The sequence below is a fragment of the Gymnoscopelus microlampas genome (genome assembly GCF_963454915.1).
Source record: "Gymnoscopelus microlampas genome assembly, chromosome: 12".
NCBI lineage: Eukaryota > Metazoa > Chordata > Actinopteri > Myctophiformes > Myctophidae > Gymnoscopelus > Gymnoscopelus microlampas.
Genome location: NC_139949.1, coordinates 45,020,614 through 45,044,002, shown reverse-complemented (window position 1 = coordinate 45,044,002; position 23,389 = coordinate 45,020,614). Strand labels below are relative to the sequence as shown.

At 41.3% G+C, this 23,389-nt stretch overlaps 2 protein-coding genes across 2 annotated transcripts; one reads left to right on the top strand and one right to left on the bottom strand.

Annotated features, from left to right (window-relative positions):
- Positions 1–2,525: 2,525 nt before the first annotated feature.
- Positions 2,526–5,590, bottom strand: LOC311056944 (mixed lineage kinase domain-like protein). The gene is made up of 5 exons (XM_084073804.1): positions 5,212–5,590; positions 4,804–4,829; positions 4,502–4,538; positions 4,026–4,271; positions 2,526–3,079 (listed from the first exon to the last, which is right to left on the bottom strand). Exons 1-5 carry the CDS (start codon positions 5,582–5,584, stop codon positions 3,057–3,059), a joined length of 705 nt encoding a protein of 234 aa, XP_083929930.1. The 5' UTR covers positions 5,585–5,590; the 3' UTR covers positions 2,526–3,056.
- A 10,129-nt stretch (positions 5,591–15,719) lies between these two features.
- On the top strand, positions 15,720–23,187 carry ca4c (carbonic anhydrase IV c; the record flags this gene model as incomplete). The annotated part of the gene is made up of 8 exons (XM_084074337.1): positions 15,720–15,771; positions 18,614–18,661; positions 19,807–19,971; positions 20,113–20,258; positions 21,117–21,209; positions 21,376–21,442; positions 21,793–21,956; positions 23,002–23,187. 8 exons carry the CDS (start codon positions 15,720–15,722, stop codon positions 23,185–23,187), a joined length of 921 nt encoding a protein of 306 aa, XP_083930463.1.
- Positions 23,188–23,389: the final 202 nt, after the last annotated feature.

Below are 23,389 nucleotides of genomic sequence, written 5' to 3'. Positions count from 1 at the left end.
TGCAAAACGAACCATCCGGAAGTAAATTGCGAGATGAAATATATAGCACTTTTTGATTATTAGAGAAGGAGACACATGTGAAGGTGGAAAATGAAATGTAGGAGATTATATAGTTTTTCATGAGCGATTTTTGTAGCAAGTTGTGAGAGAATTGGGCCACTCCTGTGGGCGGGGGGCTCAATAGAACCATTGGGGTTTGAGAAGGAGACGCTCTCTGATTGAGTGGTAGGATGGTTTGACATGGGAGTCAGTGAACTATTTCAAAACTTTTAATTTTGTTGATTTGTGTTGTGTCGCGTCGCAGGGCAATATCGCAAGGCAGACTTACATGGGACCAAAGGTTGCGTATATCATTAGAATGCCTTATTCTTCATGCAAAATCAATCAAAATATGTATTACTTTACTTAAAAAAATATGTATGTGCCCAACATTTGTCAAACATAAAAAATATACATATATGTCAAACGATCTATTGCTTGGATGCATATTTTAGATGTTTTTTCTTTTCTTTTCAGTTGACACATTTCCCTCTGTGTGTTTGCCGTTAGTGCAAGTCTGGCCACAGTTTCGCCTATTGGGCTTTCATGCTAACTCCAATGTCGTGCTATTAGTTTATAATATTGACCACATCAGATGAACGCAGTCTTACCACAGCATGTTTCCCTTGACATTTTGTATAATGTTCAACTAACTAATAGGTATGTGAAGTCCGGACCAGGGGTGCAACAGTTATTCGAACTAATCATTTTAATCGATTATCATTTATCATTAGCATGTCATTATCTGCAAAAAGTTCCAAAATATAGAATAACCAATCTACAAGCTCAGAACGCGTCACGATGCGACACGTTGTGAGCTTGTGGATTGTCTATTTTCACTATTTTTGCACAGCACCATTGTACAACAAAGTATAAAATAGCACTTAAGTGGTTACTCGATTCATTGACATTTTGCACATGCACCAGAGCGAATAAATACATTTAAAAAATCACACCCTGTGTGAAGGAAGCGGTGCCTTTGATGAGTGGCCTCCTGGTGGCGCTATAATAGGGCAATGTTGAAAGGGTGGCATTTGTGGCCTCAACATAGTGCAAATATGCGTGCAAAGTTTCACCCTAATCGGACGCTGCATTCATGATTTGCAACATTTTGGCCTCCTGGTGGCGCTATAACAGGGCAATGTGAAAAGGGGGGCAATTCTTCCTGGGCCTAGTGGGAATATGCGTGCAAAGTTTCACGGAAATTGCACACTGCGTTCATGTGGTTTGTATGTGTTGCTTCTCGTGCTCATCCGGACGGACGGACGGACGGACGGACGGACGGACATACGGACAAAGTCAAGTGTAGAGCGGTTGGCACCGCTAAAAATCATATCAAATCAAATCAAAAAACAAATTCAGAAGGATCGGCTGGCTTACTGTAGCTAGAGTGTACTGTAATTCTATGTGATGCCTTATATCTACACTTGAGTTTGTGTGCTATAACCTGTTATTTCAGGTTGGATTCTATTAAAACTAGCTTTTTAAATATGTTTTAAACATTAACAGTGCTGCTATTTTATGGCATACTGTTTGTTCTTAAAGTAACACGAATAATTCAAGTAATGCTATGACTAGTTATGACTGTTAGAGCTACTTGCATATCATATGCATTTGCTTTGCAATGCAGCATTATTTAGGAAACAATTTATTTTTGATAACGGATATTTTTAAGGCTGTTTTTACTTTTTGCCGTTAGTTGAAAGGAATCCTTTGACTATAAACTCAGGATGAGGGATTCTCAAACACTACTTGGCTCTATGTTCAAATACATTTCACTCACAAAGCTCACATAGCATTTGTATTTAGTCACGTCAATTTCACCTCCTCCCTTCTATCTAGCCGTGTGCTATAGCTTAGTGCCTCAACCCATAGTACAATATATTTACACAGTAATTCAGCTACAATGCATTTTCATGTTTGACACTCCCATTCCACTATAGTTAATATGAAGGACCTCTAACAGGTGTCCTAGCACTTGCTGTTATAAGACGTTAGTGGCAAATGACCACAAATTTGAGTGCATTCCATTCCAGACAAATTATGTATTACTTTGTTTTTGTTCCTCTCTGGAACTCTACGTGCCTGTGAGAAAGCAAAGTCATGTTTTGAGTTCAATCGACGGAAGTTCTGAAACTTCTTTGTGAATTTATCACCCTGCAGATATTTTCATGAGTTTGTAATTAATATTAATTAATATTTTTAAATCAATTTTAAGTCTGGTATTGTATGTTTTGGTGTGTCATACACAGTAAAAAAAAATGTTAATTTAACTCTGCAAGTGTAGAAATGGGACCAAATGCATCCATAGTGTCCATTGGTTGTAGAATTGGTTTGAACAGTAAAGCTTTACTGTAGGAAAGTTATTTCAGAGCAAGTTAACCTTTCAGAATCTTAAGCACACACACTTAGTATTGTATTGCTACGAATGTGTAACAAACGACAATTATGACAGAAAAAAATAGAAACGAAGACAATAGGCCTATTCAAATTTTATTTTCCAATTGAATAATTCCAAATTAGACAGAAAGCCTTTCAGAAATAAAACTACCATATCGTTGCTGTCAGGCAGAAAAGTCATACCTCCATATTTCAACTGTTTTCTCCCATAAATGAATGCATAATAGCTACACACAAAAGTAGCAAAAATAGCCAATGTCACGATGCAACTGATTGTGACCTTGTAGATCTGCTATGTTAGAATGTTCTTTAAAGTGAAAGTGTTTCTGTGGGTTTTATATTTATTGAATCAATGAAAAGTATTAGCATGAGCTTTTGACTAAATAATAACTATATCGGATTCATTGGGATGCAAGTTATTTTTTCCATTTTCTGAAAAGTAAAGTTTTGGACATACAAGGTTTCCCCTGGACAGTGACGATATACATGATCAATATACAGTAGAATAGGTGATGGGGACAGCTGGGAGGAGGGCCGTCAGTGTCAGGGGGTACAGGTCCAGGGCGGGGACGGTCAGGTAAGAAGGGGCAAATGCCTGAATGCCGCTTCTCTCTAGTTCAATCATCGAATTCACCGTCAACTGAGAGAGAGAGAGAGAGAGACAGAGAGAGAGAGACAGACAGACAGACAGACAGACAGACAGTTAGACACACAGACACACAGAATTGTGCAAGGCATTGTGAAAACCATGGCATCATTTGTTTCCATAAAGTTACTGTACTACTGAAGCGAGCCATTAAGTTGGATTTTTAAGAAGCCTTGGGGGAGGGATACTTTCACGTGCTGCAAATGGCTCAGGTTTAGCTAACATTTGAATGTATACTCTACGCAGAAAATTTAAAACAGGCAAAATCTAATAATGAGGCAATTTATGTCAACATTAAGTCATTTAAAAGCTATAGTCTGTAAAAATGGGGGTGCACCAGTAGCTTACACAGAGTGGAGGTTTAGTTACTGAAAAATGCTCTAAGGGCACCTTGCATTTGATTGATTATGGACTAATCAAATGCTTACAGCTCACTGATGGCTCAGTTTAGATATGGCATAGATGCCAAACGTTTTTTGGAACTGGTGGTGTAGTGGTAATAGCATAGTGTCAATGATTTGTAAAGAATGGGAGTCTTGTGGCAATTCTTGCAAGGGGAACCTGCTTTTTGTTTTAGGATTTTGGTGTGCCTATACAGTAGATTCTGGAGTCGTCTGAAGATATGAACTCTATCCACTGTAATGCCATGGCTATTCAGAATGGATTGGATTTTGTATTTGAGAACAGAAGCTCCAAATGACCTTAATGAAGAACTGATTTTGAATTTCCTTTTGTCAGTTTATTTCTTGGCAATACATTCTTATATTTTGTATAGTATTTATTCAGTATAATGTATGAGCCAAGAATGCCGTCCTGGATGAAAAAAGTCCACTCTTTGGGACTGCTGCAATGAATTATATTATGGTTGTTGCGTGTTCTGGTCATTTTTCTTTTACATTAAAATGATATCCTGTTCTAAAAAAGAAACATCTGATCTTACCAATCCTTTCCAACAATGTAAATTCGTTCACTTCAAGGAGTTTGTAAAATTCCAGTTGGACTTTTCTTCCCCCTGGTTGCAGCACTTTCGTATACAGTATCCTCATTTGGTCCATGGCGGTGATCCCTGGGACGCTAATCTTGGCATAGGTCTCACGATGGATGCGCTTTTTTAGAGCGTCTACAATAGGCTGGACTTGGGTAACTTCTTGAATCAACACTGCCATGTGTTGGTTCACCAAATTAACTGATTCAAGAGAAAAAGAGTAGTTGAGATGAATGAATCACAGAATTATGGAGAATAAAGTTCTCTGCATCTCTACATCCACACATAAACAGCAGTGTAACAACTGGTGTGTGTGTGTGTGTGTGTGTGTGTGTGTGTGTGTGTGTGTGTGTGTGTGTGTGTGTGTGTGTGTGTGTGTGTGTGTGTGTGTGTGTGTGTGTGTGTGTACGTTTGCACACTGCATTGCTCACCTTTGTCTGCATCCGTAGTCATGCCGTCGACAGCGTCCTGTTGAACACAAATCATTTTCCAACAGGACGTTTATAAAATCATGCCTCATATTTATTATGCAATATTTTCAGATGAAAAAAGCGGATTACATGAATCTTGATGGGGGAAGAGATGATGAGCCATTGTTAAGCGATGCGATCAGAGACAGATATACTGTTGTAGGGCTAGTACAGTTTGATTCATCGTCCTATATGGAATGCTTGTATGATGTGTGTGTGATGATCTGAAAGCTGTCTGTAGGAAAAAGGTTGAAGCACTTTACCTGCTTTGAGGGGACGTTTCCTCTTGCTGCTGAAAGAGGTATAAATGTCTTTATTTAATATATATACATATATACTGTATACATGCATACATACATACATGCATGCATACTGTATGTACATACATACATACATACATACATACATACATACATACATACATACATACATACATACATACATACATACATACATACATGCATACATACACTGTATACGCACTCTCACACACACACACACACACACACACACACACACACACATACACACACACACACACACACACACACACACACACACACACACACACACACACACACACACACACACACACACACACACACACACACACACACACACACACACACACATTAAGCTAAAGGTATGATAGACACAAAAGACAAAATTACCGTCAATCTTATCCTGGGTTTCCAGGTGCAGAGCCGTGGACAGCCTCTGGAATACTTCGTCGAGTTGTTTGTTCAAATCTCCAAACTCCTCTCCGTGTTTGTTGACCTTCACTAGACGCTTCACTAAATCATCAGTGGAGTACTTCTTGACAACCTGTTCAGCTGCTTCCAGTATGGTCGTGAGATCGCAGATGACTCCGATCACATTTTCAGAGATGTTACCAGCTCCCTTTCCCTTGATTTTCTGAATGTGTGGCTCCCAGCTTTTCACGCGCTGGGCCAGATCCTGGCACTCTTTCTTGTTGGCCCTGACCTTCTCACAGAGACTGTAGATTGAACTTGCTATGGTAAAGAACTTTTCCACTGCGTCCATGGCTGGTGACTGAAACATGAGAGAATCAGAATCAACAGGTGCAAAGAATTAAGAATGGAGAAAGAGGGACAGATAGGTTGAAATGGACGAATAGATCGGAACAGAACAGACTGAATATAAATCAATGTGGATCTCGAGATCCACATGGGAATGCCGTCAGAAGTGTACTTTAGTCCCATGAGGCACCCCTCATGAGCCAACAGACGAGCAAAAGAACGCTTTTCCAGGCCATCTGAAAAGCCATACTACGTGTTTCAGATTCATATTTCAATATACACTACACTACATTTATGTAAAGAAGGGATTGCGCACTTAAATTAATTGTTCATTCGCCATGCCACCGAACATCCGGCCTTCATCCGGGTGTACACGTTGGTTTGGACGGATTACTTGGACTTTGCCAGGTGAAACTTGTCAACTTGCCATGTGAAACATTACTGTAAGGCTTGTCCCACTTGTCCTGACAAGTAAGTGACAATGTGCAAGGTGAAACTTACCCATCCTCCTTAGGGAATGCAAACCAACACTAGTACACACTAATGAAGGCCAGGTGGTTGAAAACGTTTTGAACAGAATGTTTTCGACCATCCCGTCTTCAACAGTTGTTGTGTGGGTGTGTTTGATGTTTATAAGGTTTTACAACCTTTCATGCAAACTGGGTCGAGTGATTATGAGCTACTGGGATATACCTGACATAAAGTTTTATAATCAAACGTATAATGCCTTATGATGGCATTATGCAGGCTTATAGCAAACTCATAATTCTTTATGGTTGCTTTCTATCTGAAGATTTGCAGCTCCATCCACTCCTTGTTTTACTTATAACTGAAAAAGGCTGTATCTCGCTTCCTAAGGGCCGTTTCAGACTATGGTTTCGGGTGCGCACCCTGGGCCACTTGGCTGATGTTGTGGTAGTGTGAACGTTGCGTATCGTTCCCCGAAACGGATCCCCGTTCCGTTCCCGAAACCACCTCCGGAGGCAGTCTCGGATCCGAATCATGCGTCCTCGGAGACGGTACGCTGCAGTGTGAAAGCAAGCGTACTGTTTGACGGAAGTGGCCCGCTATTTGGAATAGGTGACGGTATATAAACTCGCCAAAAACAGTCAACAAAAAGACGTCGCAGATCAATCCACAGGGGTTCAACCATGGCCGGATCCCGCGGTTTAATTTCATCATTAAATTATAAAATGAACCCGCGGGATGATGCGCTAAAACCCGCAATATTTATATATAAAACATTTTTATTTATTTATATAAAACATTACATACAGAAATAGAATGAGAGCGCGAGATAGAAAGAGAGGCCGTGTCATGGCCATATAATGACAGCAACAATATATATATATATATATATATATATATATATATATATATATATATATATATATATATATATATATATATATATATATATAATAGTATATCTTGTGGATATCTTGTGGAGTTTCAGCTACTATGCATCCCAGAAATATATAGCTTATAAGGCTTTGTAATTTGAAATTTGTAAGTAAATATAACTCATTTAGATGTAGGCCTACGTAGGTTTATGGTTTCCCATGGACTATAGCCGTTTCACTCATGATGCAATTTCTCTTTCATAACAGATACATACATGTGCCAGATAATCCCCACACAAAGAGAGTAAAAAAAGAGAAGACGTTACTTTATTTAGTAAGACATGAGAAACAGTACATGGAAGTACAATTCACAATACAAGGTTTCAGTCATTCAGTCCGACTTCACTGTATAGGCTAGTTGCCTTTTCATAAATTATATATTTTTGTACTTGAGCTGTCGTGAAAGTTTATAATATTTAGAGAAATGTAAGGTTTCAAATACAAAAGTAGTAGTTGTTGTGAAGGTTAGTTAACTGGACATTTAGACTGAATGTTTCCTGTATCCTCATCTTGCGCAAATGCACACAAGTGTTTCACCAGGTTTTATTTGTGTTGTTTCTCATAAGCGTGCATCCGTTGTCTGTCAACAACACGCGCGCCAACAACACAGCAGTCTGTGCCTTGACTTCTGTGCGCTCGCGTCGCTGTGCGCTCCTGACTCTCTCCAGAAGGCCGTTCGCCTCCCCAGCGGCAACCCTATATTTATGCGCGACCAGCACAAACATTGTCGCATAGTTGATGACGTCTGTGTCCACTGGCGAAGCACTATGTGCGTGCCGCCACCTATAGGATCGGGGGTATATATGCAAGCGTATTCGGGCGCGTTAGAGACTTGGCCAGTGTGAATGCTGGCCAGCCAAGCGCACTCGGAAACGGAGCGGTCTGGAGTGCGCACCCGAAACCATAGTCTGAAACCGCTATAAGCACTTTTCTTTTACTTAAAAAAAATAAAAATCTAAATCGTACTGGCCAGAAATACTCAGTGAGTTAAGTTAACATAAGTATAACTAAATGAATTTAAAAAATGTTACTTTTCAGGATTACAATTCAAAAATAGCAAAACAAATATCACGATTCCAATTCAAAAATAGCAAAAAGAGCAATCTACTGATCTAATAGTAGATTGTCTATTTTTGCTACTTTTGTGTGACATAGAATGGAGAAGTACGCCATTCATTTACGAAAAAAGTTAAAATACGGAGATAAGAGGTGTCTGCCCAACACTATATGCAATGTGGCTCTCTGGAGTGAGTGTGGAAATATAGTGGCCCTCTCCATCATCAAAGTTGCCCACCCCTGTATTAAACTGTACTTTCTGTGCTTTTTTTTGCAAACTGTTAATAAAGTATTCGATCAATCAATCAATACTAGGGTAAATAGGGTAAATAATTGACATACATTTACACAATGTACAGTACATACATTCCGGCATAGGCAGGGAAGAGCAGGGGAAACGTCATTCACACATCGCCATCCACATGTCACTGTTCATACTATTACAGGTGTAACAGCCCAAAATACACCCCGCACCACTTTAAGAGATTAACTTACATGTGGAGCAGTCAGGAGAGTTGTTAGCGGCACGGAGATGAATTTGCCCTTGTCTTCCTGAAGGGTCTGAGGGTCAGGGTGCTAGAAAGGTCTCTGGATGCTCTGGTTCTCCAACAGCTCTGTTGGTCAGTCTGTCTCTATAAGTCCTGTCCCACGACGAGTCTCTCTCTCACTCCTCCCCTCATGAGGTGTACTTTATATCTTCTGTCACAATGGTTAAGTGAGGACGAATTTGCATGTCAATGTGACGTCATCAGGGCATGATGCTGAGTCCATAGGCCCCTGGGCCTTAGACTGCCTCAAGGTACCCCCCAACCCCGGCTTATTTGTTTCCAGTCAAACCACTGCACTCAATGGGCCTCATTCACTAAGCTCGTTTACGTCCATATTTTGTACTTATCAGCATTCACGCAAATTCCTGCGTTACAAGTCTGATTCATCAATCTTTTTTTGTCTGTAAATTCTGACGGACGTCCGCTCTTTCTCACGTCTGCTCGGAGGCAGACTTACATGGGACCAAAGCTTGCGTATATCATTAGAATGCCTTATTCTTCATGCAAAATCTATCAAAATATGTATTACATTACATTAAAAATATGTATGTGCCCAACATTTGTCAAACACATAAAAAATATACATATATGTCAAACGATCTATTGCTTGGATGCATATTTTAGACGATTTTTTTTTTCTTTTCAGTTGACACATTTCCCTCTGTGTGTTTGCCGTTAATGCAAGTCTGGCCACAGTTTCGCCTATTGGGCTTTCATGCCAACTCCAATGTCGCGCTATTAGTTTATAATATTGACCACATCACATGAACGCAGTCTTACCATCTGATGAGGATACAGTTACGGTTGCCTGCCAAGTGCCAACCGTCCCTTATTTGTAAACTAAAAGGTGTGTCCCTCATTGAACTGATTTTTGGTAATCAATAAATGACACACAGGCCAGTCCACACCGATGCAACTCCTTGCAACTTTATTAATTTACTTTATTAACGTTCCATCGCGTGAGGGACTCGCTTGCGCTGATCTGCAAGTTGTCAAGTGGGTGTGTACCGCCACATTATAAGCTTTTAGATCTGTCCATTTTGAAGTGTGATGATGTTTTTCATGTGATGTTAGATGTTTACGGTTGCCTTTTATGGTGGTACTGTAAATGGGATGTGGATGATCTACAAGGGAGCGTGCTTGTGACTTTCAGACAAAAATGAAACCCCTTCATGAATCACACTTCAGATTGTGCTTAGAGTGTTTTTGATTATTGATTGATATATTAAGGATAAAATCAATAACGAAGTGTGCCTTACATATAAAGTGTTTATTTAATCACGATTGTCTAAGTAAATAACCATATTTGTAGTGATGAATATGTACTTCTCATATAAGCATGTCATGTAACCAGTGTGGCCGTGAGGCCTTTATTTAGAATGTACTGGGTCTTAAACCATGAGTCAGTTATCAATAGTGTATCTCTAACATGGGTTATGGGGTGCCAACACACAGAGGTGGACGAAGTACTCGACCCCAGTACTTGAGTAAGAGTACAGATACTCCTTGGTCAAATTTACTCCACAAAAGTAGGAGTAGGACAGAGGCTCTATGTCCTTCTAGTGAGGGCTCCTCACTGGCAGGTGAGGTGAGCCAGTAGGATACAGCAGTGACAACATAGGGAGGAATCACTTGGCATAACGACTACATTAGGTGATAGACATGGGCAAGGAAAAACGTGTTAAAACAGCCAATAGTTATGGCTCATGGAATAACACAAAGCACACACACTGACATAAAGGACATTCTCACCATGTACAGCTTAATAGGAGCAATCACCAGTATAGGGCCTCTGTAATAATGACCCAAGCTAGCCTGAGCCTTTTTATAGTGACCTGCCATCCACAACATGATTCTCTCTCTCTAGTCGTACGAGTTGTCTTATGTGATTGATGCATTGCAGAAAACCTGATTGGTAGGTGAGCGCTGCTCTTTATCGTTATCACAAAATGGTATGCAACACTGGAACCTCAACATTCAGTGTCACAGTAATGTCATTCTGGTTAGGTCAGTTTCATGCACCAGTTTTAAAGCTGGGAATGTCAATGGTCTAATTTCAAGAAAAATGTTTGTGGAATGTTTTTAACACAATTGACAAAAATGCACACTTTGCATTATGAAGAATGAGGAAGAAGAGCAGAGGCCTGCAGTAGCAGGGATGTGCTTTAGACAGGTGGTTGACATTTGTCAAAATGTACATAACTTGTTGTCAAGTAGGTATTCCACTACGGTACTTAAGGTGTATCTTAGATACTCATCTATCGGGGGAGGCTACGGCATTCAAAGCACAAAGTACAAATTGTCAATTGTCAAAATTCCTATAGTGAAGAAAACCCAGTACTGCTGGATGGGCTAGCCAGACGATCAGATCTCTGCCTTTGGGGAAATCTAGATTCAATGAATGGGCTTAGATGCTGGAGAAAACCAGCAGTGACAAACCTAAGCCCACTGCTTTGAAAACCAATCCTGATGCCATTCCATATGGACCACCCCAGCGTGTTTGCATTGGTTCTGTGAAGCTGTTTTAGTTTTTTTTTTTAGTCACTGAATTTAGATGTCACCAGATATATCAGTAGGCAGAGATCATTGATTGGAGACTCCTGGATGAGTTAAAATATTAGCTGGGACACAATACCATTTATGCTGCCTTGTTCTGCTATGGAGTACTCACCATTACATTAAAGGGGGTGTAATGTTTTGTTCAAATAAGTGTTAAATAGCTCTATATTCCCTTAGTAAATATTGCTAGTGTTTGTTCAGTAACAGGGGTCTCCCCGCCTCTCCAGCTCTTTAATAAACAACAGAAAATACATTTTGAGGTCAGGTTACGACTTTCATCCAATCAGGAGAGAGAACTCATAGGCTACTACAGGACAAATTTGAATTGGAACACTATAAAATCAAAGCTGATAAGTGGTTCTCGCTTCTGGTTGGATGAAATTGCTGACCCACCTGAACAATGTATTTTCTGTTTACTAAAGACCTGGAGAGATCCCTGTTACTGAACAAAGTAACAGGGATCTATTACTGTACATCAAGTAACATCTTGTAGCAATGATTACTATCAGAATATATAAAAACTTACTCACATCACTTTAAGAATACAATTTAGAGTCAAAATTTTAGACTGATCAAAATAAGCAGACAATCAGGCAATGAAACAGTTTTGAACAGAGTATAATTGCATACATGCAAGTTTAAAGAACGTATGTATGACCCCAGAGCCACATTGTTATGTGAAACATGTTTAGCTTTTTGACACTTGACTCATCTCTCCAGATGGTCGGTGGTTCTGCTACATACCAGAATTTCAACCCACCTTTGTGTAATGACTGGAACAAAAGCCAAAGGGATGTATGTGACACTTAACCACTTAGACCAGTTGACCCGTGTCCCCTCAGGGCTCTATACTAGATCCGCTAATATTTCTCTGCCGAAAATAGCCAGTTATAGCCGCTAAAGTAGCTCCTCTGCTCAGAAATAGTGCTAAACAACAAACTCCTCTGACGTTCCGCAGTGGGCGTCAGAGCAATAGATACTCAGACAACTGGAATAATGTTTTCAGACAAAATAAAAGAATATTTGGGTAAAAAGGCATAGTTTCAGTCACCTGATTCCCTCTCCGGTCAGGTGTAACGGCACAAAACTTAGGAATGCGACAGAAACAAAGAAATCTCCATGAATTCAAGGCTTCACGGGGTGTGTAATTGATAGAACATTCATTTTTTGGGTGAACTACTCCTTTAATACCTCTCTAGGATATGCTACACTATTTGGGGAACAGTCTCAGTAATTTCAATAACATATTCTAGTAACACTGTAGCTAGAGTGTAATTCTATCCAATGTGATGCCTTATATCTACGGAACTTCATGTTGTGCTTTATATAACCTGTTATCTCAGGCTGGATTATATTAAAATGTCCCCCACTTGTGTCAAATGACCACAAGTCTATCCCAGCCAACTAATGTATTACTCTGTTTAGAGACTATTTGTTCCTCTCTGGAACTCCTACTCTACACTATATTCATGTGAGAAGTCATGTTTTGAGTTAAAACTGTTCTTTTGTTGGAGTCTGGTATTGTGTATGCTATGGTGTAAAATCCACAGTGTTAATTTAACTTTATTTAGTGTACAAATGGAACCATCAGGTCCACTGGTTGTATTTGTCAGAACTGGTTTTAGCAGTAAGTTAACTTTTACCACAGGAATGTTTTTTTCAGAGCTGGAGTCAACCTTTCAGAATCTTAAGAACACAACCTAGTATTTTAAGGCCACCAGTGTAAAAAATGGCATTCTAGGATCAATGACATGGAAGTTGGTGTTAGACTTCTATTTTTTGTGCAAGCAAATTAGCATATCGGGTGTTTTCCAAATGAATACATAATAAGTAAATCAAAATTAGGGTGCAGTCACACCGAACTTTGATTCTGACAATGCGGCAGATTCTGCCATTGCTTTTCAATGGGAACGGAGCGTCTTTTTAATGTGGAAATTCGCGAATGGCAACAAACTGCTCCATTCCTATTGAAAAGTATTGGCAGAATCTGCTGCATAGGCAGAATCAAAGTTCTATGTGACCGTACCCTAGGACAGGAAAGTAAAGGAATGAAATTAAACAAAGATAATAATTAAATATCGTACACATAACTTTCCACTGATGACTGATTTCACAACCCTCAATACTCAGGTCTCCTTTTAAAGTTACTAGAGGTTCGAGCCGCTCCGCGGCCCTCACACCTACATTTAAATGCAGGAATTAAACTATTTATTTAAAGGGTTTTTGATACAGGGTAAAGCTCTTGAATGGCTGCTGACTGGACCTCATTACTTTTGCACTATGTGGTATTCAGTTGTTGTTTATCTTTACTTCTGCTGTAGTGGCACTGCTACTAATAGCACTAACGTTTTTTGTTGTAAAGTTAGCAGCACCTGCAGTGAAAAATGCAGTTTAATTTCATCTGAATCCAATGAGCTCACTAAGGGTGAAACAGCGCCCCCTGGCACTGGACAGGACACATTTCAAGTGTTTTAAAATGTCATGTATTTGTTGTAAAACCTTGCACATACACAGGAACCACAATGAGCACTCACCTAAAGTATGCCCTTGGGAATCACATACACACATCTCTTCACTAATGTAGCCTAGTTAGGCGGTTGCATACCTTGCCTAATGGGTAGGTCCACTTCTGCCTACCAGACTGGGACCTTTCAAGTCATTTGTTGATACATTTGATCAAATAGTTATTCAGATGTGTCATGATCCAAGAAATCATGCAGGAAATTAATTTTGATCGTACAAATTTCAAGAGTTATAGGACATAAAGTAATGCGGGCTGATATGGTACCACCATCAGGCTGATTTGAAAAATATCGGGTGTGATGTTTGGACAAACTTTGTAGGGGAGGGGAGGGAAAAAGGAATCACATGCCAATGCCAATGCACTGATAGTTTCTGTTCTGCCATGGTACCAGTTGCATTGTTTCTCCTCTTTCTCTATTTGACTTTCAATGTGATTACCAGAAAATAATACTTCTAAAACCCAACTTAGTCCAATCAGAGTTAAATTAAAACACTTTATACAGTGCAAGTATAAGTGACAGAAATTCAGGGCTTCAGGCAGTTGTGTTCACTGCTAACAAATGCCAGTCAGATGGCCACAAACGTTTCAAAGATTTTACCCCAGAATTTCGATCTCCAACGTTAGGAATCTTCTGAAACAACAAGGACTCAGAAACGGTATAAAACATTAAGCAGGCTGCCACCGGCCTCCAGCCAGCAGGCCTCAGTTAAAGCGTTTGAGCTGGCATACAAGAAGATGAATGAATGATTACATTTGATTTGCATAGCGCTTTTCCAAACATAGTTACAAAGTGCTTTACATACATGTTAAAAACAGCCAACATCAGCAAGAGGACAAATAGAAATTTAAAAAATCTGAAAAAATAAGAAAACAGAAAAACAGCATTTGTAGTCAGCCCATAAAACAATCCTTAGGAAAAACACATTATATATGTGTTTTCAAAAGCGATTTAAAAGAGGACACTGACTCTGCTGACCTAAGATCCAAGGGTAGGGCATTCCAGAGCAACGGTGCCCGGGCCGAAAAAGCCTGGTCCCCCCGGGTGACAAAGTGAGTTGTGGGAGGATCCACGAGGGCCCTATCCGAGGATCTAAGCCGGCGCATTGGCTCATGGGGTTTTAGCAAGTCCACAATGTAACTGGTAGCCAGTCCATGTAGGGCTTTAAAAGTGATCAATAAAATCAAATCAATGCTGTAGCTCACAGGCAGCCAGTGTAGGGCAGCCAGGATGGGTGTAATATGGTCTTGTTTCTTTGTGTTAGTTAAGAGTTTTTCACCATCTGGAGACGGAAGATGGCAGCAGTTCATCCTTTGAGGGAGAGAGGGAGGTCCAGCAGTAGAACTGACCTCTGACCTTGGCACTTAGTTGTCACAGGCTTGGCGTTGGGGTAGGGGCGCTCTGATAGACAAACCGACCTCGGATATTCTCATGATATTATAATCTCTGCCAGGCCGAATAGAAGGCAAAGTGGGAGATCATGTTTTTTGTCACTGTTTGTCTGTCTCTCAGGGGCTAATCACGCAAACCACTGAACCAATCAGCACCAGATATCTTGCGAGCGCTGCCAGTAGACAAAGGAAGCACCTCCACACATTTTCTTTTATATATGTTTTTGTTTTCCTTTTTTTTTAAGTATAGCATTTTTAGAATAGAAGTCAATAGCGGTCAAATCGGTCTGACACTTTCCCAAATATTGAGTCATACATCACAGACACGTCATACTGTAGATTTTAGACTGGCCACATTTTCTGGCAGAGATATGCACTCCGCCATGCTTACCTTAACATCAGAAATTCACATTTAAATTCAATCATTGACATTAATGTTAATATATGTATTAAATGTATTAAATTAAACTAACTTGAACCCAAATACTATGTTGTTGCTGACTTTGTGAATAAATATGGCTATTGACTCCCCCCACCAACTCTATCACATGCACAGACACTCAGCTTGTGTGCAGCTGGCTCTGCCCGCACTCAGGTGTTTAGGTCCAGTATGTGAGGTTGTATGTGGAGACGGTGGTGTTCTTGGTGTGTGCTTGAACAATGGGCTTCTCTCTCTACCTGACTCTGCTTTCTGTCCTTCACCAAGGCACAGGTAAGATGGACACTATTAGACTAATAGGCTAGGATTAACAGTAAGTCTCACTCGGACATTCTGATTAGCTCAATGTAAAGGTGGTAAATGTGGTGGACCATTCTTATGCTTTGTCACTGTCTAGTTATGTTTAGCTACGGTATTTAGAACAAAGTACAAAGTTGTTGGTAAAATAAATACTGCTTAACTATTACAACTGCTACTAAGTAACACCACTGCTACTAACTATTGCTACTGTCGGGTGGAAAGCTCATGTCCAAGACCGTTCCTTTTTATTATTATTTAAAAAAACAACAACAATCAAAATATTGAAAATAGCCGATCTACAAGAGCTTGTAGATTTGCAATTTTCATTACTTTTGTACAAAACTCTTATGATGAAGTAGATTATTAATTTACAATAAAAACGGCAATGTCAATAATACCACTGTTACTAACTAGCACCACTGCTGAATATCATTACTACGTACTAACTAGCACCACTCCTACTACTCACACACACACACACACACACACACACACACACACACACACACACACACACACACACACACACACACACACACACACACACACACACACACACACACACACACACACACACACACACACACAGCATAGACCCCCGGGTCGGACTCGAACCCTGGCCAGCTTCAGAAAGGCCCGCAGCCACAACTATTGTACACGGCATGCGCTCTCACTATGCGAGGTACCAGGGCGCCTTGATTATGTCCTTTTGACCTTGATTGTGAACTTTTCCTTTAACCAGTTGACCCAAAAAGACAGACAGACAGACAGACAGACAGACTGTTATCAGGAACTGATAACAACAGGGCTCTGAGGTATTGTTAGAACTTCTCAGTCTTTCTGACAGTGAAGGTGAGGTGAGGTCTGGTGACTTTATATATAACTAAGTACAAAAGAGTACAAAATATAATCAAACAGATTTGATTTTGTACACTCTCAGCTTTTACGGTAGTCTCCTGTAACTGCAAACTCACAGGTTTAGACATTTTGTCTTTGACACTTTCCTATGGGTATATGCTGCTCAGTCAGTCCAGGGCAGGTGCACAGGCCTAGATGGTGCCTCCACTTGTGCATTGTTCTCTCCCGGCACAAAATATTGTCCCCTCTCAAAGAGAACCATTGTTGGTGGTTGTGTTCTTAATCTGTGTTCTTGTTTTTGGATAAATGGCCCTCTATAAGACAGTTTATTCCCACCACAGAGTCTGGTATCTGAGCGTCTCTCAACAATACAATATGACAAGAACGCATTCAACTTTTTGATTTCATCCGCCACACCTGTCCATAGACGGAGTTTAGTGCAGTGTTTCTAAACCAGCGGACTGGGACCCTAGCATGGGTCATGAGATATATTGACAGTGTCCTTGATCAAAGGATAAAATAAATACATTGTGTGTGGGTGTGTGTGTATATATATACATATATATATATATATATATATATATATATATATATATATATTATCGTTGCTGTCAGGCAGAAACCTCGCATCTCCATATTTCAAAATGTTTTCCCTGTAAATGAATGACCAAGTTCATCATACAAGAGTGTAGCACTTGTGTCACAATGTGTCGCATCACGACATATTGTGAGCTTGTAGATCTGCTATTTTCACTAGTTTATGTTTTTAAAATAATAATGAAAAAAAAACTACTGAACATATCATAGGAATATGACTGCAACAAATGCAAACTTATTTTGAGTTTTGGCCTCTGATGGCTAAACTACAATGTAAAGAATTTGAATTGTCACTTTTGAAATTCACCTTTGAGACATTTCAGAACTTCTATAGTGTGTCAGGCTGCCTGAGGGCTTCATGAGGTTGGTTCATGTTATTCATTGGCAGTTAGGAGTCCCATGATGACTTAACCTCCTGCTTGCCCTCCATTGTGAATGTGTCCATCTCAGCAGTGTCTAAAGGCCAGTCCACACCAATGCAACTAGTCCCAACTCTTTGCTACAAACAGTTTTAAGGTCAACCGCACCAATACAACTCCTTGCAACTGCCATTGGGGGATAATGTAGGTCTGTGGTTAAACTGCTCCAGCAACACTTGGCTCTCCAGTTTTGACTTTTGTTCTGTCAAACTTTAGATGAGACAATTTCGTCTAACCCTTCCTTCTCACAATTTGGTTGTTATGCCCTGAGATTGGGAGGTCAGGGGGGTTCAATACCCCTGTCATACCAAAGACTAAACAAATGGGACCCAATGTCTCCCTGCTTGGCACTCAGCATCAAGGGTTGGATTGGGGGTAAGTACTTGCGATATACTAGCGTCATGTCCAGGGGGTGTACATGTACACCAAGCCGACCTCACGCTACAGAAACAGGAGATAGGCTCTTGACCTATGGGCCACCTATGGGCTTGGCAAGGCTACTTACTTAATGCTGTTGTACCCTACTGGCTAACATGCCAGTGAGGAGCCCCCACTTGGGAGGACATAGCACCTCCGACCTGTTTAATATCCCCCGCTGACAGATGCCGCCCCATCCCATAGGAGCACATGCATGATGAACATAGCCAATTCTAGGTTAGGTCTGTGCGTGCTTGTGTGCGTGTGCATGTGTTTGGAGGTCGGATGATCAGCGTGCTGACTTGGGGGGAAGGGAAACAGAGCGTGAATAATTACGGTAATAACCTCACAGACCAGGCTAGTTTGGTTCAAGGTGGAGCTGTCCTAAAGAGCACAAAGTGTCATTTTGAAAGTGTGTGAGAATGCATGCATGTGGATTTGCATGCACGCGTGTACATCTATTTGTGCGCATGCGTGTGTGAGTGTTCTTTATGGCTGATCCCAGCGCTGTTCCTCCCTCCCAGGTCAGTGGTGTTACCAGGACCAGTACTCCTGTGACGACAAATGCAGAGGTAAGACAAGGCATCACACACTCAACCAAGTGTACATATTTTGGCCAAAACCGTTACTGTTAAGGAAATGGGAAAAATAACCTGTGTTCCAACGGATGCGATGCAGTTATTATTTAGCCACAAGCTCGTGTTAATAATTTTGGTTAAATATTTATAAAAGAACACAGACAGACTTAACCACTTTCAACCTGGTGTCCCTATTTTGGGCTATCCTACAATTCCCTGGTGGGTCGAACATGGACCGACCGTGGACGTCACAAACGTAACATCCGGACTTGCGAGGCGCACCATTGTTCAGATCCGCACCAAACTTGGCACAAACACTGTTCAGGGGATTGCCATGAGAGTAGTCCCCAGGGGCCATGTGTGGTACCTAGGCCACAGGTTGCTCCAATCGACACCAAACACTCTTCAGGGGCCTGCGATGAAAATAGTCAAACCAAGGGTCACGTTTTACAACCCAAGTTACTGTGTCTGCGCCCCCCAGGGGCCACATTGTACAACCTAGCTACTGCTGCCTGGGGCCCCCTGGGGCAAACATTGTCATGGTGGACTGTTGCTCCAATTCGCACCAAACTTGGCACTGTTCAGGGGTCTGCCATGAGAATAGCCACACCAAAGAAACCTAAATTGCACACATGGGATGCTACAGCAGTGTTACAGCACTTCAAAACGCGGTGACCATTGCTCTGATCAGAAGCAGCCTGAATATCTTGTTCTTTGTAGCAGAACACAACTCTGAGCTTGTAGATCAGCTATTTTCACTACTTTTGCACAACACTATCATACTGCACACTCACAGTTAATTATAAAACACAGCATAGGGTTAGGGTTAGATAGAAGGTTTCTGACCAACAGCATTGATATATTATATTGTTCAGTGCACTTTCTATCTTTCTCTCTGAAATAACCTACAGTATACTAATTGAGTAAGTGTTCTAGACACCAATGTCACCAATTTTCTTAGACTAGAATAGAAATGTTATTGTCCACTGCCTTTGGCTTCACAGTGGCAGAGTCAGCAGAAACAACAGGCATGATACCGACAAGAAACAAGTAAAAAACTAAACACAACACAGCAGAGCCTTAAACACACATTCCTGACCACAAACGCACACAGTACGTCCCCTCTTCCCTTCTTCTAGACCCCAAGCACTGGGCAATCCAGTTCCCGAGCTGTGGGGGGTTACGCCAATCACCAATCAACATCGTCACCAGCCAGGTGCACCCAAACAGCGCCTTGCCGCCCCTAGAGTTCACCGGCCACGACGACATCATCAACATTACGGTGGACAACACGGGACACTCTGGTAAACCAAGAACTAATGCTTTTGATCCATCACTTTAAACTATATTATTCCTTGTTGCCCAGTTCTCCACTGAGCTTATAGCTTGTGATAAAAGATGCATTTGTCATGTGGAATATAAGAGACCTCCTCTGTTTCCTCTAGCCCACTTTGACCTACCAACGTCCATCCGTCTGACAGGAGGGGCCCTCCCGGGTCACTACCAAGCCCTGCAGTTCCACTTCCACTGGGGCAGTGATGGGAGACCCGGCTCTGAGCACACTATAGATGGTGAAAGGTTCCCCATGGAGGTAAGTTGGAGGGGCCAGGAAATCATTATGGCAATCATATTTTGATTGACCATTCATATTTTTGTTATTTTTTAAAACCGTTTTAAAGCATAAAGTAAAAACGTAATAAAGACAGGATAATAAATCAACATCAAGGTGACTGAGTAAGAATTACAGGAAAGATATTAAATGGCACTAGGTGTCACATGGACGGACCACATCAGAAATGTGGTCATCTACAGGGACCTTCCACCGGTCAGAGAGAGAAGGATGAGGCTGGCAGGGCATTGTGTCAGGCACCCAGAACTAGAGGCAAGCAAACTGACACTGTGGGAGCCAACCCAGGGCAAAGCCAGGAAAGGCAAGAAGCGCACCACCTACGTAGAAGCACTGCGGCGCGACAGCTTAGCTAACAACACTGTAGAGCTCATGACCCTGATGTTAGATAGGAGAGTGTGGAGAACAACGATTCAGGAGTCCCGAGTTGGTGTTGGCTAGACCGCACTCTCGCGTCACATAATGTAACTTTTCAGATAAACAAATGTGTTTTTTTTTTTAATAATATAGTGCATGTTGCTGGACCCAAAGATTGCTTCTTGAAGTGTAATAACTTAAATTCAATTCAATGTTTACCACTACGAGCGTGCTACACAATTCTGTGGATCCGAGTCGCTCAGTAGTGCCATAGTGGTCAAAAGTTCCTTTGTTCATCTTTGTCTCCTTTGTTCATCTTTCCATCATTACTGCAGCAATAGTCACATAATACACATTATTATTGTACTTGCGTCATTGCATGTTGTAATTAATGTGTAGAAATGTACTTCTCTACATTCTAATTGCCTCATGCCTGTCTTTGTGATCTATCTTCTGTGTCTACAGCTTCATGTTGTCCATATCAAGGAGCCCTACGGGTCCCTGGCAGAAGCAGAACATGACATGGCTGGGATAGCGCTGCTGGCCTTTCTGTTTGAGGTAGGCCAGCATGCACTGTAAACTCCTGAGTGTTCAGAATGGGAGTCCAAATCTTATTCCAATCTATCCAGATTGGAATAAAACATTTATCAAATCTAAACAGCAAAACAAAAACAAAAACAAAATCTGCTAATATCTCTAATATCTGCTATGAATTCCTCTGTAGGAGACAACAGAGGATAACCCTCATTTCAACACTCTGATAGCTGCTCTGGGTCGGGTTCAGAACAATGGTAAGAGACAAACGTACTCAACATACACCGCACTACAAACGCATGGAACAGTGCCATCATTTGAATACTGATTTACTTTAACCCATTAAGACCTGAGGCCAATTCTAAATGCCTTATGAATCAGTAGTTCTCAGACTTTCAAGATTTTTCAAAAATGTTCAAAAATAGCTTTGTGCCACGCTGTGAGCTTATATATCTGCTATTTTTGAATAGCTAAGCCAGCGCAAAAATCTAAAATGACACAGAAGCTTTCCCGGTTTGAATGGGTGAAAAAAAAAAAAGTATACACATTTTTACCCATTTAAATTTGAATCATATTTTTCGTTAACTATAATAACCCTGCATCTCAGGCAGTGCCACCGTCATCCCAAACTTCCAACTCAGTGACATCATTCCGGACGCAAAAGACCTCCATAGCTACTATCGCTACGTGGGGTCCATGACCACCCCGGGCTGCGAGCAGGCGGTCGCTTGGACCGTGTTCCACAAGATGCTGCCCATCAGCAGCCGACAGGTACGCACTGTACGCAGTTGTTTTGTTCAAAGGTGACCTTGAAGGCCTCCTCTCCTCCACATGGGCAATGTTTTCACCGCATGACAATCATCTCTCCTTCTGATCATCTATAGGCTACCTCTAGAACCAGTGGGTCTCAATCTGTGGGCCAGGACCCACTAGTGGGCCTGTGAGGATATTGCAAGTGGGCCCCTAAATAATTGGCAACAACACATCACAAGATAATATCAATATTCAAAGAATGAACGTAAAAAAAAAACACATTGAAAACTGTGTTATAGCAGTAAATAGGAACTTAAAAGTAGTAGCCGTCTGGGCACCTAGGCTGGTAATCCAGACTGACAGCGTGTCGCGGGTTTGAGTCCCGATCCCGACGACCTTTGCTGCGTGTCACCCCCCTCCCATCTATCTACCCGTTTCCTGTCAGTCTACTGTTCATCCATCAATAAAAAGGCAGAAAAGCCCCAAAAATATCTTCAAAACAAACAAAAAAATATTCTACAAACATAAATCGATTGATCATGAAAATCTGAAAGTGCACGCAGCCGCAAACTCAGAATTTCAATTGGGACCTCTAAAAAGGGTTTGAGAACCAGTGACCACTGCTCTAGCCATTACCTCAATGGATTTGTAACAGATTTGTTATTACACCACGTCTCCACCAGGGGTCATCTTCTTGCATGTTCCTTTTGTAAATAAGAGCTGGCAGCATTGGAAGCTCTGTGATGCAGATTGTGTCTTGTAGTGTTTTGTTTGTTCATTGTATCTCATCTCTGATTTTTCCATGATAGAACCTGAAACGCCAAATGTGGACGCTTAAAGCCAGATTTATAAATTCCTTAGCCGAAACTAGGGGATCTACAAGCGCTCAGTATGCGAGTATACAATGGAGTGTATAAATTAAGCATAACTTTTCAACTAAATTCCTATCCTTTAACTCCTTCCCTCACTGTGCCATTCTCCTTTCCTTTCCTCCCTTCCATCCTCTCTTCTCTCCTTCCTTATCCTTCCTCTCCTCTCCTTCCATCCATCCTTTCCTCTCCAGCTGGTTGCTGTATCTCAGCAGTGTCGTTTCTGGACCGGCCAGCGAATGACGGACATCTTCCGTCCTACGCAGCCTCTAGATGGCAGAGTGGTGTACCGGTCCGATGCCAGTGCAGTCCTGCCTGGAGTCATGGGCATGTTGCTGTGTGTTCAGTCAGTGCTGGGGTCTCTTGCGCTGGGCCACTGAATGAGCCAATGAAAGACGCCCACAAACACAAGGTATCCTGGATCTGCTGTGGATCTACCAGCTAGTGTGTGTGTGTGTGTGTGTGTGTGTGTGTGTGTGTGTGTGTGTGTGCGCACACACACACACACACACACAGCAGTGGTTCCCCCACTTTGGGGAGGCTGGGTGTGAGTTGTCCGTTTTGGAGGTAGTCAACACTTTT

Excerpts from the sequence above, each read along its gene's own strand:
- LOC311056944 (XM_084073804.1), bottom strand. The coding sequence starts at position 5,584 with ATGGACGCAGTGGAAAAGTTCTTTACCATAGCAAGTTCAATCTACAGT. Across the intron at positions 4,830-5,211 it reads AACCCAGGATAAGATTGACG|CAAGAGGAAACGTCCCCTCA; the intron begins GTAATTTTGTCT and ends CTCTTTCAGCAG. Across the intron at positions 4,539-4,803 it reads GAAACGTCCCCTCAAAGCAG|GACGCTGTCGACGGCATGAC; the intron begins GTAAAGTGCTTC and ends TGTGTTCAACAG.